Source organism: Somniosus microcephalus, chromosome 15, assembly GCF_052327205.1.
Source record: "Somniosus microcephalus isolate GS21.2 chromosome 15, FLI_Smic_1.0, whole genome shotgun sequence".
Classification (NCBI taxonomy): domain Eukaryota; kingdom Metazoa; phylum Chordata; class Chondrichthyes; order Squaliformes; family Somniosidae; genus Somniosus; species Somniosus microcephalus.
The window spans coordinates 57,008,577-57,025,777 of record NC_141001.1 but is presented as its reverse complement, the minus strand read 5'-3'; the positions used below and the strand labels follow the sequence as shown (position 1 = coordinate 57,025,777).

At 44.6% G+C, this 17,201-nt stretch overlaps 1 protein-coding gene across 5 annotated transcripts in view; it reads left to right on the top strand.

Annotated features, from left to right (window-relative positions):
- LOC147106751 (uncharacterized) overlaps window positions 1-17,201 on the top strand; it is a 65,103-nt gene that overhangs the window by 10,476 nt on the left and 37,426 nt on the right. For 4 of the 5 annotated variants that reach the window (XM_086007833.1, XM_086007836.1, XM_086007835.1 and 1 more), the window contains exon 2: window positions 13,328-13,693. In XM_086007833.1, coding sequence (XP_085863959.1) covers window positions 13,351-13,693 — 343 coding nt within the window. In that variant the 5' untranslated portion in view covers window positions 13,328-13,350. The remainder of the gene's footprint in view (window positions 1-13,327; window positions 13,694-17,201) is intronic. The other variant, XM_086007834.1, reaches the window with a different exon arrangement.

Below are 17,201 nucleotides of genomic sequence, written 5' to 3'. Positions count from 1 at the left end.
TAGGGCTGTAAAGATGGAAGGCAACCAAGATAATTAATTATCTGAACATCTTACCTCCATTGCCTTTTTTCTCCTTTTAATTTTCTCATTCTTCATTTTTCTCTTCTCCACGCTACAAAGCTTGGCAAGACTCTGTAAACTTGAGGTCATCCAAAACTCTCTTGCCCGTGTCCTAACTCTCTCCAAGTCCCATTCACCCATCACCCCTGTGCTTGCTGACAAACATTGGTTCCCGGATAAGCAACTTCTCGATTATTTAAAAAAAAATTCTCCTCCTTGTTTTCAAATTCCTGCATGGCCTCGCCCCTCCCTATCTCTGTAATCTCCTCCAGCTCCACAATCCGCCTGCAGCGAAGATTCACCAGGCTGATACCTGGGATGGCAGGAATGACGTATGAGCAGAGATTGTGTCGATTGGGCTTATACTCACTGGAGTTTAGAAGATTGAGAGGGGATCTCATCGAAACCTATAAAATTCTGTCAGGCCTGGACAGACTAGATGCAGGAAGGATGTTTCTGATGGCTGGGGAGTCCAGAACCAGGGGTCATAGTCTAAGGATAAGGGGTAAGCCATTTAGGACTGAAATGAGGAGGAATTTCTTCACCCAGAGAGTAGTGAACCTGTGGAATTCTCTGCCACAGAGGGCGGTGGAGGCCAGTTCATTAAATATATTCAAGAAAGAGTTGGATATATTTCTTAAGGCTAAAGGGATCAAGGGATATGGGGAGAAGGCAGGGACAGGGTACTGAATTTGGATGATCAACCATGATCTCATTGAATGGCGGAGCAGGCTCGAGGGGCCGAATGGCCTACTCCTGCTCCTATCTTCTATGATTCTATGAGATATCTGCGCTCCTCTCATTGTTAAAGGTGCTATATAAATACAAGTTGTGTTATTTGTACTGCTTGTAAAAATCCTCAGTGCTATAGGGATCAAATTCTGTAACTATGAATTCTGTGAAAATTGATGTGAGAGGTTCTTTAGATTCACAGCAAGATGTTGGAAGTAGGTATCTGGTTTTTAGTAGTTCTTGGGAGAGGATGGGATTTCGTACTAGGGTGATCCTGGGCTTTGGTTGTGTTGGAGAGGATGGCTCTCGTGTTTGGCAGAGCTGGATTGAGTATCCTGGACCTTGGCAGCCTGCATTGGGCATCCTGGAGAAATGTAGCATGGGGTGTGGGGGTCCTGTGGCTTGATAGCAAGGGTAGGTATGTGAGACCACAGTGCAGGAAAAACCTGGGGTTTGATCGAATTTGGAGGGTAGGTTGACTGGTAGATTCTTGGGGTCTGTCAGCAGTGAAGTGAGAGAGGAGTGCATGGGTCTGACGGCACTGGGGGTGAGGGAGCCCTCATTGGTAAGTTTCTAAAGGATCAATATTACCACATTTCCCACATTACAGCAGTGACTACACTCCAAAAGTGCTTTATTGGCTGTAAAGCGCTTTGGGACATCCGGTGGTCGTGAAAGGCACTATGTAAATGCAAGTCTTTCTTTTCAATAAAAGGTTCATTCAGTACTTTCTGATTCAATTTCCAGTTTGTATTCAAATTGTTTTCTAAAACACACAAGCTCAAACACATGGGCTGCGATTTTACTAACCTCGGCGGGTCATCCCACTGTCTAGAATGACTTTCCATTGATTGAGCTTGTTTTGCCCGCCCAGCACGTTTCCTGGCCAATTAGAGGAAGCGGGTGTGGTGACGACATTTAATAACTCGTCATCAGCCGGTTTCCTTAAAGGGACATGGCCTAACTTTAATTTGACATTTGTGCTGTCAGTGTTCTACAGCATTGAGGTGCTGCAAACAACAACAACTTGTATTTATATAGCGCCTTTAACCTAGCAAAATGGCCCAAGGCGCTGCACAGGAGTATTTTAAGACAAATAATTTGACACCGAGCCACATAAGGATAATTTAGGGCAGGTGACCAAAAGCTTGGTCAAAGAGGTAGGTTTTAAGGAGCGTCTTAAAGGAGGAAAGAGAGGTAGCGAGGCGGACAGGTTTAGGCAGGGAATTCTAGAGCTTGGGGCCTAGGCAACAAAAGGCACGGCCACCAAAGGTTGAGCGATTTATAATTGGGGATGCTCAAAAGGGCAGAATTAGAGGAGCGCAGATATCTTGGGGGAGGGGTTGTAGGGCTGAAGGAGATTAGAGATGGGAAGGGGCGAGGCCATGGAGGGATTTGAAAACAAATGAGAATTTTGAAAGCGAGGCGCTGCTTAACTGGGAGCCAATGTAGGTCAGCGAGCACGGGTGATGGGCGAACGGGACTTGGTGCGAGTTTGGACACGGGCAGCCAAGTTTTTGATGACCACAAATTTATGTAGGGTGGTATGTGAGAGGCCAGCCAGGAGTGCATTGGAATAGTCAAATCTAGAGGTAACAAAGGCATGGATGAGTGTTTCAGCAGCGGATGAGGTGAGGCAAGGGCGGAGCCGGGCGATGTTACGGAGGTGGAAGTAGGCGGTCTTTTTTATGCTGCGGATATGTGGTCTGAAGCTCATTTCAGGGTCAAATATGACACCAAGGTTGCGAACAGTGTGGTTCAGCCTCAGACAGATGTTAAGGAGAGGGATGGAGTCAGTGGCTAGGGAACGGAGTTTGTGGTGGGGACCGCAAACAATGGCTTCGGTCTTCCCAATATTTAATTGTAGAAAATTTCTGCTCATCCATAACTTTGTTGGACAAGTAGTCTGACAATTTAGACACCGTGGAGGGGTCGGGAGAAGAGGTAGTGAGGTAGAGTTGGGTGTCAGCGTACATGTGCAAATTGACGCTGTGTTTTCGGATGATGTTGCCAAGGGGCAACATAGATGAGAAATAGGAGGGGGCCAAGGATAGATCCTTGAGGGACACCAGAGGTAACGATGCAAGAGCGGGAAGAGAAGCCATTGCAGGTGATTCTCTGGCTACGATTAGATAGATAAGAATGGAATCAGGCGAGTGCAGTCCCACCCAGCTGGATGACGGTGGAAAAGGATGGAGTAGGTCAACCGTGTAAAAGGCTGCAGACAAGTCAAGAAGGACCAGGAGGGATAGTTTACCTTTGTCACAGTCAGAAAGGATGTCATTTGTGACTTTGACGAGAGCCGTTTCGGTACTGTGGCAAGGGTGAAAACCTGATTGGAGGGATTTAAGCATGTAATTGCGGGAAAGATGGACACTGATTTGGGAGGTGACAACACGTTCAAGGACTTTGGAGAGGAAAGGGAGGTTGGAGGTGGGTGGTAGTTTGCAAGGACGGAGGGGTCGTGGGTTGTTTTTTTGAGGAGAGGGGTGATGACTGCAGATTTGAGGGAGAGGGGGACAGTACCCGAGGAGAGAGAACCATTAACAATATCAGCTAACATAGGAGCCAGAAAGGGAAGTTGGGTGGTCAGCAGTTTGGTGGGAATAGGGTCAAGGGAGCAGGAGGTGGGTCTTATGGACAAGATGAGCGCGGAGAGATCTTGAGGGAAGATCGGAGAGAAACTGGAGAAAGATGTGAGTTCAGGGCTAGGAAATGGTGGAACCTTAGAGGAAGTTTGGCCCAGTGGGCTAGGGGAAGGAAGGGAAGTGGCAGAGGCCTCAATCTTGGAGACAAAGAAGTCCATGAGCTCCTCACACTTGTTATCGGAGGTGAGGGTGGAGGAGACAGGGGAGAGGGGTTCAAGAAATGGTTAGCAGTAGCGAATAGGAGCCGGGGTTTATCTTTGCATTCCAGAATGATTCTGGAATAGTGAGCAATTTTGGCAGACGAGAGCAGGGCCCAGTAATGCTTTGTGGTCCAACCAGATCTGGCGGTGAATGGCTAAACCAGTTGTCTGCCATATCTGTTCGAGTCTGCATCCCTTGGACTTAAGGGAGCGAAGATGAGCCGTACCAGGGGGAACGGCCAGGGTGAGCGAGGGTAATTGTTTTAGTAGGGACTAGGGCATCAAAGGTGGTGGTGAGGGTGTGGTTGAGCAGATGGGTAGCTGCAGAAATGTCCTGGTGAATGGAGGGCCAGAGACTGGACAGTTGGGATTTCATAAGTGCAGTTGGGAGAGAGTTTTTTCTGGGGCGGACACCGAAGGAAGTAGGGTTTGGTGGGGGGGGCGGTGGTGGAAGGGGGATGTGGGTGGAGAGCGATACGAGGAAATGGTCAGTGATGGCCTCATCTGCAATTGACATGATGGGAATAGCGAGGCCACGAGAGATGGCAAGGTCGAGAGGGAGGCCATGAATATGGGTTGGGGAGTTTATGTGGAGGGAGGAATTAAGGGAGGATGAGAGGCTAGTGAACTCTGGAGAGAGAGCATGATGAATTGAGATGGAAGTTGAAGTTACCAAGGATGGGAAGTCGTTTGGTGCTGAGGGAGGAGAACAGTGAAGATATCTCAGTAATAACATTTTTATGGTACTTGGGTGGGCGGTAGAGACAAGAACTTTTAAATGAGAGGCGAGAAGGGTGGAATAAGGTGAGATGCTCAAAGGAGGAGAAACTGCCGGAGGAATAAGGGGACAGACCAAGGTGTGATTTGGTGATGAGAGCTACACCGTCACCACGGTGGTCTGAGTGGGGCAAGTGGTGGAAGGTCTAGTCAGGTGGGGAGGCTTCATTTAAGGGTAAGGTGTCATCACCCCTCAACCAAGTTTCCGTCAGGGCCATGATATCGATGCAGTCATCCACGATAAGCTCGTGGATGGCAAGGGCCTTGTTCGCATGTGTGAACGGACATTCTGGAGGGAGATGCGAAAAGGGGCGGTGATGGCTGCCCCTCTGCCAGCGTCCACAGGGTCGGCGCTGGGGGCGATGAGTTGGATGGGGAGGGGATTGACGAGATTTGTCCCCAGTGGGCGCGCTGGGCGGGAAGGTCGGCGAGAGAGTAGGATGAGACAGTTGGGGTTGCTGTTCGTAAGGCGGCAGTGACGAGTGCCTCCACTGACAATCACTGTGCAGGGCTGCACCCAGGCTCTCTCATGACTCCCTCTATATGCTTATGGAGGGAGTCACAGCACGCAAGGAGATCCCCTTACCTTTCCATGAGTGGAAGAGACCTCCCCAGGAGATCAACACAGTCTGGTTGCAGATAGCAGAGGAGGTCACAAGCAGGGATGTCGTCAGGAGGACCTAGGTGCAGTGCCGCAAACATTTCAATGATCTCAGTAGATCACGAAGCATTCGTACAGAGGCACACTCAACCTCATCCTGCTGTGCCTCTCATCACATCCTCATCACTCTGCCTTCCCTACCCTATTCCTATACATCCTTCTCACACCAGCTTACCTTGGACCTCCGCCCATCCCTCTCTGTATATTATCACATTCCCATCTCACTAGCAACCCCTCTCACTCGCCCTTATCCTAGTGCAATCATACCAACTAACAATACACAAGTGTAGGCACTTGGGTGTTATATGCAATGTTCGTGTAAAGTTTCTGTTAATGTGGTGTCAAAACATTGAAACCTCTATTTTCAACACTTGAGTTCTTGGACAGATTTGTGTGCACCTTTGGAAGTGGCTTAGTGAGTTGCAGTGAATAGTGAGACATAACGGTACCTCCTACAATGGTGATGAATGTGAAAGGAATGGCTTGGTCATTGTAGGGATGCTTTATGGCGTGGGATGGTGCCAACCTGGCACATCATGTGGCAGCCAGGGTGTACAGTCAAATGAAGTAAATCTGGCCAAGGTGAGACCATCGCTGGCCTCCTGGGCAGCAAGGTTTAGGGAGGTGCTGATGCCCTCTGTCCTGTGCAACATCAGGTGATTGCAGAGAAGGTTGGTGTTGGGGCTGATCGTGGTGGGATTCTGAGGACCAAGGTGAGCGAGTATAAAGGGCACCCATGCTGATGGAATAGATGGCAGGTGAAGTAGAGATGACAGAAGTGATCTGTCAATGGTGAGAGAGGTTATGAGGTGAGACTGGATGGAGACTTGTGTAAAGACTTGCAGCATAGTGAATCTGTTGTGGAAATGCAGTGAGGAAGAGTTTGTGGCTGAGGGAAGATATCTCTAAGGTGGGAGCTTTTACTGTCCATTTGGAGCTGTCAACTCAACAGCTGATTCAATGGCCACTGAACTCCCACCTCAGCTTCACAGACGTGGACCTTGTGGGCGAGCTGTCAAATGCGAGAGGTGAGCTGAAATTCATTCTTAAGTGGCTCTAAACTAGCCACTGATTACCTGAATTGGGTCCCCCATTGTGAACCCGCCGCTGTGTGTCGGGTCTGCTCAGCACTGACAGACCCGACATCGGGTAAAGGTACGTGGCAGCGGGTTCACAGCAGGGTACTGACTTGGATAGAGAGCTGGTTGGCAGACAGGAAGCAAAGAGTTGGAATAAATGGGTCTGTTTTTGAGTGGCAGGCAGTGACTAGTGGGGTACCGCAGGGATCGGTGCTAGGACCCCAGTTATTCACAGTATATATTAATGATCTAGACGAGGGAACTAGATGTAATATCTCCAAGTTTGCAGATGACACAAAGCTGGGTGGGTGTGTGTGCTGTGAGGAGGATGCCAAGAAACTCCAGTATGATTTGGACAGGTTGGGTGATTGGGCAGATGCATGGCAGATGCAGTATAATGTGGATAAATGCGAGGTTATCCACTTTGGTGGCAAAAACAGGAAGGCAGATTATTATCTGAATGGCAATAGATTGGGGAAAGGGGAAGTGCAACGAGACCTGGGTGTCCTTGTGCACCAGTCGCTGAAGGTAAGCATGCAGGTGCAGCAGGTGGTTAAGAAGGCAAATGGTATGTTGGCCTTCGTAGCGAGAGGATTTGAGTACAGGAGCAAGGATGTCTTGCTGCAGTTATACAGGGCCTTGGTGAGACCACACCTTGAGTATTGTGTGCAGTTTTGGTCGCCTTATCTGAGGAAGGATGTTCTTGCCATGGAGGGAGTGCAGCGAAGATTCACCAGACTGATACCTGGGATGGCAGGAATGACGTATGAGGAGAGATTGGGTCGATTGGGCTTGTATTTGCTGGAGTTTAGAAGAATGAGAGGGGCTCTCATTGAAACTTATAAAATTCTAACAGGACTAGATGCAGGAAGGATGTTCCCGATGGCGGAGAGTCCAGAACCAGGGGTCACATTCTAAGGATAAGGGGTAAGCTATTTAGGACTGAGATGAGGAGGAATTTCTTCACCCAGAGAGTGGTGAACCTGTGGAATTCTCTACCACAGAAAGCAGTTGAGGCCAATTCATTAAATATATTCAAGAAGGAGTTAGATATATTTCTTAAGGCTAAAGGGATCAAGGGATATGGGGAAAAAGCAGGGACAGGTTACTGAATTTGGATGATCAGCCATGATCTCATTAAATGGCGGAACAGGCTCAAGGGGCCGAATGGCCTACTCCTGCTCCTATCTTCTATGTTTCTATGCTGGGGGAGAAAAACCTCTTTCCCACCCGACCCGCCACCAATTGCACCTTCTGACGCCCCCCCCCCCCCCCCCCACCCAGAAAATCTCGGCGTTTGATTTCTCCCACTGAGAAAAATAAAAATTGATAATTCATAGGATTACATAGGCTATGCGGCACAGAAACAGGCTATTCGGCCCAATCAGTCCATGCCGGCGTTTATGCTCCGCTCGAGTCTCCTCCTGTCTTTCCTCATCAAACTCTATCAACATAACCCTCAATTCCCTTCCCCCCCCTTAAATGTATCTATGCTATTTGCCTCAACTACTCCCTGTGGTAGCGAGTTCCACATTCTTACCACCCTCAGGGAATTCAGAAGAAACTTCTTCATCTAATTTGATTTGTTGGTGACTATCTTATATTGATGGCCTCTACTTATTCTCTTCCCTACAAGTGGAAACACTCTATCTACTTCATCAAAATCGTTCATAATTTTAAAGACCTCTATTAGGTCACCCCTCGGCCTTTTTTCAAGTGAAGAGAGATCCAGACTGTTCATCCTTTCCTGATATGTATACCCTCGCATTTCTGGTATCATCCTTGTAAATCTTCTCTGCACCCTGTCCAGTGCCACAATATCCTTTCTATAATATGGCGACCAGAATTATACGCAGTACTCCAAGTGTGGTCTAACCAAGGTTTGATACAGGTTTAGCATAACTTCACTACTTTTCAATTCTATCCCTCTAGAAATAAACCCTGGTGCTTGGTTTGCTTTTTTATGGCCTTGTTAACCTATGTCGCTACTTTTAGCGATTTGTATATTTGTACTTCGAGATCCCTTTGCTCCTCTACCCCACCCAGACTCACCCCCTCCAAGTAATAAGTGCCCTCCCTAGTCTTCCTACCAAAATGTAATACCTCACATTTATCTGTGTTGAAATTCATTTGCCAATTATATACCCATTCTACAAGTTTATTAATGCCCTCCTGTAATTTGTTGTAGTCCTCCTCGGCATAAGAACATAAGAAAATAGGAGCAGAAGTAGGCCCCTCGAGCCTGCTCCGCCCTTCAATAAGATCATGGCTGATCTGATCCTAACCGCCAATCCACTATCACAGAACCATCTCCTGAATCTAACAGAATTAGACACACAAAATAGGAGCAGGATCAGGCTACACGGCCCCTGGGCCCGCTCCGCTACCCACAGGGCCATGACCGATCCGAACCTAGACTCATGTCCAAATTCCTGCCCGCTCCCCGTAACCCTTAATTCCCTTTACTTCTAGGAAACTGTCTATTTCTGTTTTAAATTTATGTAATGATGTAGCTTCTACAGCTTTTTGGGGCAGCATATTCCATGGACCTACCACCCTGAGTGAAGTAGTTCCTCCTCATCTCGGTTTTGAAAGAGCAGCCCCTTATTCTAAGACTATGCCCCCTAGTTCTAGTTTCACCCATCATCGGGAACATCCTCCCCGCATCCACACGATCCAACCCCTTCACAATCTTATATGTTTCAATAAGATCGCCTCTCATTCTTCTGAACTCCAATGAGTAGAGTCCCAATCTACTCAACCTCTCCTCATATGTCCATCCCCTCATCCCCAGGATTAACCGAGTGAACCTTCTTTGTACTGACTCGAGAGCAAGTATGTCCTTTCTTAAGTATGGACACCAAAACTGTATGCAGTATTCCAGGTGCGGTCTCACCAATACCTTGTACAACTGAAGCAATACCTCCCTATTTTTATATTCTATCCCCCTAGCAATGAAAGCCAACATTCCATTGGCCTTCTTAATCACTTGCTGCACCTGCATACTAACCTTATGAGCTTCGTGCACCAGGACCCCCAGATCCCTTTGTACTTCAGTACTTTCCAGTTTCTTGCCGTTAAAATAATAACTTGCTCTACGATTTTTCCTGCCAAAGTGCATAACCTCACACTTTCCAGTATTGTATTCCATCTGCCAAATCTCTGCCCACTTACTTAGCCTGTCTATGTCCCCTTGCAGGTTTTTTATGTCCTCCTCACTCACTACTTTCCCTCCCATGTTAGTATCATCTGCAAACTTTGATCTGTTACACTCGGTCCCCTCCTCCAAATCGTTAATATAGATTGTAAAGAGTTGGGGACCCAGCACTGACCCCTGCGGTACACCACTAGTTACTGATTGCCAGTCTGAGAATGAACCATTTATCCCAACTCTCTGCCTTCTGTTAGATAGCCAATCCTCTATCCGTGCCAGAATATTACCCCCAATCCCGTGATTTTTTATCTTAAGCAATAATCTTTTGTGTGGCACCTTGTCAAATGCCTTTTGGAAGTCTAAATACACTACGTCCACTGGTTCACCTTTATCCACCCTATATGTTACTTCCTCAAAGAACTCCAGCAAATTTGTCAAACATGACTTCCCCTTCATAAAACCATGCTGACTTTGTCCTATTAAATTATGATTATCCAAATGTCCTGTTACTGTCTCCTTAATAATGGACTCCAAAATTTTACCTACCACAGGTGTTAGGCTAACCGGTCTATAGTTTCCAGCCTTCTGTCTACTGCACTTTTTATATAAGGGTGTTACATTAGCAGTTTTCCAGTCTGCCGGGACCATTGCCGAGTCCAGGGAGTTTTGGAAAATTATTACCAATGCATCCACAATCCCTACCGCCACTTCCCTCAAGACCCTAGGATGTAAGCCATCAGGTCCAGGTGATTTATCCGCCTTGAGTCCCATTATTTTACCGAGTACCACTTCCTTAGTGATTTTGATCGTGTTTAGCTCCTTCCCCCCCACCCACCTTTAGCCCCCTGTTTGTCCAGTGTTGGGATATTCTTAGTGTCTTCTACTGTAAAGACTGATGTAAAATATTCATTCAGTGTTTTTGCCATCTCCATATTTCCCACCATTAATTTCCCGGTCTCATCCTCTAAGGGACCAACATTTACTTTAGCCACCCTTTTTTTTATATAACTATAAAAACTCTTACTATCTGTTTTTATATTTTTTGCTAATTTACTTTCATAATCTATCTTCCCTTTCTTAATCAATCTTTTTGTTATTTTTTGCTGTCTTTTAAAGTTTTCCCAATCCTCTATCCTCCCACTCGATTTGGCTACCTTATATGCCCTTGTTTTTAGTCGAATACTATCCTTAATTTCTTTACTTAGCCACGGATGGCTGTCTTTTCTTTTACACCCTTTTCTTCTCAGTGGAATATATATTTTTTGGAAGTTGTAAAATAACTCCTTGAATGTACACCACTGATCATGTATCGTCTTACCCTTTAATCTATTTTCCCAATCCACTCTACTCAATTCCGCTCTCATACCTTCATAGTCTCCTTTATTCAAGCTTAGCACGCTTGTTTGAGATCCAACCTTCTCACCCTCTAATTGAATATGGAATTCAACCATGTTATGGTCACTCATTCCAAGGGGATCCTTTACTAGGACATTTTTAATTAATCCCGTCTCGTTACACAGGACCAGATCTAAGGTTGCTTGCCCCCTGGTCGGTTCAGTTACATACTGCTCAAGAAACCCATCCCTAATACACTCAATGAACTCATCCTCAAGGCAGCCCTGCCCAATTTGATTTGTCCAATTAATATGATAGTTAAAATCCCCCATAATTCTAGATGTTCCCTTATTACAAGCCTCAGCTATTTCCTGATTGATACTCCGTCCAACAGAGTTGCCACTGTTCGGAGGCCTATAGACTACGCCCACTAGTGTTTTTTTCCCCTTTATTATTCCTTATCTCCACCCAAACTGTTTCATTATCCAGATCTTTTGACCCAATATCATTTCTCTGTATTACAGTGATTCCTTCCTTTATTAACATAGCCACCCCACCTCCCCTTCCTTCCTGCCTGTCCTTCCTGATCGTTAAATAACCTGGTATGTTTAATTCCCAGGCATTGTCACCCTGCAGCCATGTTTCTGTAATGGCCACAAGATCATACCCATATGTAGTTATTTGTGCCATTAACTCGTCTATTTTGTTACGAATGCTACGTGCATTCAGATGGCATTGCATACCATTTCCCCCCCCCCCAATTTGGTGTCCTCCGCAAATTTAGAAATTGTGTTTTTGATTCCAAAGTCTAAATCGATAATATAAATTGTGAACAACAGTGGTCCCAGCACTGATCCTTGTGGAACACCACTACACACCTTCTGCCCCTGTGAATGGCTACCCTTTACCCCTGCTCTCTGCTTTCTGTCTTGAAGCCAGCTAGCTATCCAATCTGCTACTTGTTCCCTGACTCCGCATTCTCTGACCTTCGTCGTTAATCATTCATTCAAACAAATGATGCAACAATTGTGAAATCAGTTTTGTCTCTTTGTTTGAAGTGGACTTTATTCGTTCACACAAACACCCTCTGGTTTAAAAAAAAAGTCTTTGAGGAAAAACATTAAATATAAACTATTTGAATAAAACTTTTGAAATCTGCCCTCTAGTCAAAGGCTTCCTTGTGGGGCATCTGGGGAGCAGTCCTGCTCCTCTTGGCCCACAAGGAGTGCTGAAGGGGGGCCAGCAGCTCTCGCCTCCCTTTTACTACCGAGTTTCCTGCCCCTGGGAAATCCGTGCAGCAGCAGTAAATTTCAAATCGGGCTCCCAATTGCACTGATTTAAATATGTCAATTAAGCATCTCACCTCTCCATGGCGGGACACTCCGACGCCCCGATATCCGGCATAAAAAAGGGCGGGTTGAGGGTTATTATTTCACATTTTAATGCCCCCCGACGATCTCCCGCCTGCCGTGGGGGGTTAATATCAAGGTCATTGTGTCAGTTGGGCAGAAAAACTGCTACTGATGAATCTGTCTTCAGCAAAGAGAACCATAACTTGGAGGAAGAATATCAAGGCCAAGCCCAGGCTTTTGGGAGAAGCTGAGGCCCTCAAGTAAAAACATTTTATGAAGCTACTAAAAGACAACTTTATAGTTAAGTTTAATCATATCATGAAATATGTAATTTTTCAGTGGAATTTGATTTACTCAGTCATTGTAATCTGGTGTCCATAACCATGATGTTTGCCGTCATGGGATATTGAAAATTTTGGATGTGGAATTGCAGGGAAATCAGCATCCTTTGTGTGATGTGTAGCAGACACATTTCTGGGATCTTTATTTGTCCAAATAAAGCACAAGCAACAAAAAAGCAAATACATTGTAATGTTGGGCCAAATAAATGTGGAATAAATATTGTATCCAATAGCTCTCTGGTTTGTAGCAAGAATATAGGCAGAAGCAAACTGGAATGGAGCATTTGATGAGATGCCGACTCAAATAGGCTACATAGAATTACATGGAATCTACAGCACAATAACAGGCTGTTTAGCCCAACTTGTCTATGCTGGTATTTATACTCCACCCACACTCTCCTCCCATTCTAATTACCTCTTCCCACCCTGCATCCATGGTAAATTTTGTTTTTTGGGATTTACTGTTGGTACTAGACTTATTTAGCTTGGTTCTTTGGCGATTTTTGTAATACCCCATTCATATTTTATAATTGCTTCTATTCACATTCACATTCCAAGTCAGGACTCGGTACTGGTGGGATACAGTTGCACATATGCATGTACAATTATTTGCAAAGTGCAGTGCTAAATATCCTTACATCTGCAATCACAATTTAAAATTTCTTGCCTCAGCCCTTCCCTGTATCGGCCAGCAATGTTAAAAGTGGATTTCTGGCTTCTACATGTGGCTTAAGACCTCGGCACTTTCAGCGCCATAATAACTGGTGACCGATAGGTACCACCTAACAAGGCTATTTGCATTTGCTGTCATCCTATGGAAGTGCCTATTATAGAAAGCGCTGGCTGTCTGGCACCATCATAACAAAAATGTATCATAAATTCACATTTATTTTAACATTAGTAATTATTCTTTTCTAAAACAATTTGTCCTACTTTTTTGTTAGGAAATTGATTCGTATACTGATAATTTTGGTCTTAATTATTGCAGAGGGAGGTGACCTAATTGTGTCGATGAATTCAAGAACTGTGAAAGCCATTGTAAATAAAGAGGTTCTTCTTGAATGCCAAGTGTCTGGTTATACGACTAAAGAAATTGATCTTAAAAACGTGGGAGTTCAGTGGTTCTTTCAAAAATTAGGTGCTCCAGATTCTACCAGACGAGAGGTGTATCAATTCATTGGTGGAAAACGGACACCATACAGAAAAGGAGCCACAATTTTTGATGATGATTTGAAGAGGGGAATTGCTTCCCTCTATCTTCCAGATGTGCAATTTACTGAAGAAGGAGATTACACCTGTGTTGTTTTTATAACCCCAGATAGTGGAAGTGGAAAATCGTCGATGACTGTTTCAGGTAAGAATCACCAAGAATGATTTCTTCCTTTGCTCATACAATCTGCTGAATTGCTACTACACTAAATTTAAAGCAGATCAGGCAAAGATATTCAATGATACCATATGCATGCAACTATAAGCAGTCTAGTTGTATTACTGTACTTTGTAATTTTTATAAAAGTAAATTGATTTAAGTATTGTTGGAGTTGGATCATTTTTTATGGGTATTTGAAGAGCCCACATTGAAACAATAAATGTTGACATAATTGCATGTATTGGTATAGTATTACAGGATAGCTCGTATGCATCCTGAGCAACTACCTCCCCCTCTATCCACCCCAACTTGGAATAATCATCTCGATCCTGAAGTATGTAGCCCTTTATACTATATTCAGCTGATGCGCTGAATTCCTTCAAGTGAGAGCTGGGCCTGTTTCTGGCTGGGGTGGAGATCATCTCATACAACAGGTAGGTACAGCATAACATTATCAGGGCCAAGGTGATGATCTGGACTATTTTTAATCATCTAAGGGGTCGGAGAGGAATTATCCAGATTTTTTCTCCCCAAATTGGCCTGGGTTTTTATCTGTTTGTTTGCCTCTCCCAGGAGATCACATGGTTTTGGGTAGGGTGGGGAGTGTATATATTGTGATGCACAAACTATCACAATTGTGTGGGACAGACTGATGGACCAGATGGTCTTTTTGTGTTTGTCATTGTTTGTTAATCGACATGTACAATTCTGTCAACAATGTACCATTTCAAACTTGGTGAGTTCCTGTTGTTAAATTTATTGGTGATTTATTAGTATACTAGCAGATTACCCATGGTATTGAGTTGGAGGTAATGCTGCTGCAAGAAAGGGAGGGGTACATATGGCCCCTTAAAGGATTTTGAAAGAAGATTGCGAGAGTTGAGCTCAGATAGTAAAGTAATTGTATTTTCATTGATGCCTGGGAAATAAAATGCTTTCCTTACTGCAGGTGAAAAAATAGATGTTACCCTCTGTACCACTGGTACAAGTAAATAAGCCTGTGCATGGGCATGGCAGGAGAAAGCTGGTTAACGGGCAGTGAAATTCAGTGCACTATGTTTTTCCTATTGTTTTCCTTTGCATTAAACTAGGAAATAGCAACATCATCAAGTGTCTGTTTTCTGTGGGTAGAGACATTTGATTATCCTATATTCTGCTGATATAGTCCAAGAAACAATAGAGGCTGGTAAGAAAGGTACGGCTATAATCATGGGAAATTTTAATCTTCATATTGATTTGGACAAAGCAAATTGGCAAAGTTAGACTTGAGGAAGAGTTCTTGGAGTGTATGCGGGATGATTTCTTGGAACAATACGTTGTGGAACCAACCATGGAGCAGACTATTTTAGACCTGGTAATGTGTAACGAGGCTGGATTAATGAATGATCTCGAAGTGAAGGATCCTCTTGGGAAGAGTGATCATAGCATGGTAGAATTTCAAATTCAGTTTGAGGGTGAGAAAGCTAGGTCTCAAACTAGTGTACTGAACTTAAATAAAGGTAATTACAAAGGTATGAAGGTTAAAGTGGACTGGGAAAATACATTTATAGGGTAAGACTGTAGAAAAGCAGTGACAAACATTTAAGGAGATATTTCATAATTCTCAGCAAAGATATATTCTAGTGAAAGAGAAAGACCAAGGTCCCTCTGATCCTCTGTCCTTCCTAGGATCCTACCATTCATTGTGTATTCCCTTGTTTTGTTAGTCCTCCCAAAATGCATCACCTCACACTTTTCAGGGTTAAATTCCATTTGCCACTGTTCTGCCCATCTGACCAACCCATCTATATCGTCCTGTAGTCTGAGGCTTTCCCTCCTCGCTATTTACCACTCCGCCAATTTAAGGTAGTCATGGAAATGGACAAAGATGCCTACATCGTCCTTCTCCATAATGAACACAGATGCAAAATATTCATTTAAAACCTCACCTACATCTTCCGGCACTACACACAGATTGCCACTTTGGTCCCTAATGGGCCCTACTCTTTCCCTGGTTATCCTCTTGCCCTTAATATACTTATAAAACACCTTGGGATTTTCCTTTATTTTGCCCGCCAGTGTTTTTTCATGCCCCCTCTTCACTCTCCTAATTTCTTTCTTTTTTTTAAGTATTCCCCTGCAGTTTCTATACTCCTCTAGGGCTTCCACTGTTTTTAGTCCTTTGTATCTGCCAAAAGCCTCCCTTTTTTTCCTAATCCATTCTTGTGTATCCCTTGACATTCAGGGTTCCCTGGGCTTGTTGGTCCCACCCTTGACCTTTACTGGAACATGTTGGCGTTGTACTCTCTCTATTTCCTTTCTGAATGACTCCCACTGCTCTCATGTGGATTTTCCTACAAGTAGCTGATCCCAGTCCACTTTGGCCAGATCCTGCCTTATCATATTAAAATCGTCCGTCCCCAAATTTAGAATCTTTATTTCTGGTCTAGCTTTGTCCTTTTCCATGACTACCTTAAATCTTACCGAATTATGGTCACTGTCACCAAAATGCTCTCCTACTGACACTTCTACCACCTTGCCCTGCTACATTCTCTAGAATTAGGTCCTGTACCGCCCCCTCTCTTGTAGGACTTTCTACATGCTGGCTCAAAAAGCTCTCCTGGATGCACTTTAAGAATTCTGCACCCTCTAAGCCTTTCACACGCTGACTATCCCAGTTAATATTGGGGAAGTTGTAATCCCCTACTATTATTACCCTATTATTTCTACACTTCTGAGATTTGCCTACATATCTGTTCCTCTATCTCTCCCTGACTGTTTGGGGGCCTATAGTACACTCCCAGCAAAGTGTTCGCCCTCTTTTTTTGTTTTTTAAGTTCTACCTATATGGCCTCATTAGAGGAACCTGCTAAGATATCATCCCTCCTTACTCCATTAATTGACTCCTTGATTAATATTGCGACACCCCCTCTTACACCCACCTCTGTCTCGCCTGAAGATTCTATACTCCGGAATATTGAGCTGCCAGTCCTGCCCCCTCCCTCAACCATGTCTCTGTGATAGCAACAATATCATACTCCCATGTGTTCATCAACACCTTCAATTCATCTGCCTTACTCGTAAGACTCCTTGCATTAAAATAAATGCCATCCAATTTTGGCACAAGTCCCCAGATGTTGGTGAGGAACACTTTAGACAGGTAGATGGTTAAGAAGGCATATGGGATAGTTGCCTTCATTAGCCGAGGCATAGAATATAAGAGCAGGGAGGTTATGATGGAGCTGTACAAAACGCTAGTTAGGCCACAGCTGGAATACTGTGTGCAGTTCTGGTCGCCACACTATAGAAGGGATGTGATTGCATTGGAGAGGGTGCAGAGGAGATTCACCAGGATGTTACCTGAGCTGGAGCATTTCAGCTATGAAGAGAGACTGGACAGGCTAGGGCTGTTTTCCTTAGAACAGAGAAGGCTGAGTGGGGACCTGATTGAGGTGTACAAAATTATGAGGGGCATAGATAGGGTAGATAGAAAGGAACTTTTCCCCTTAGTAGA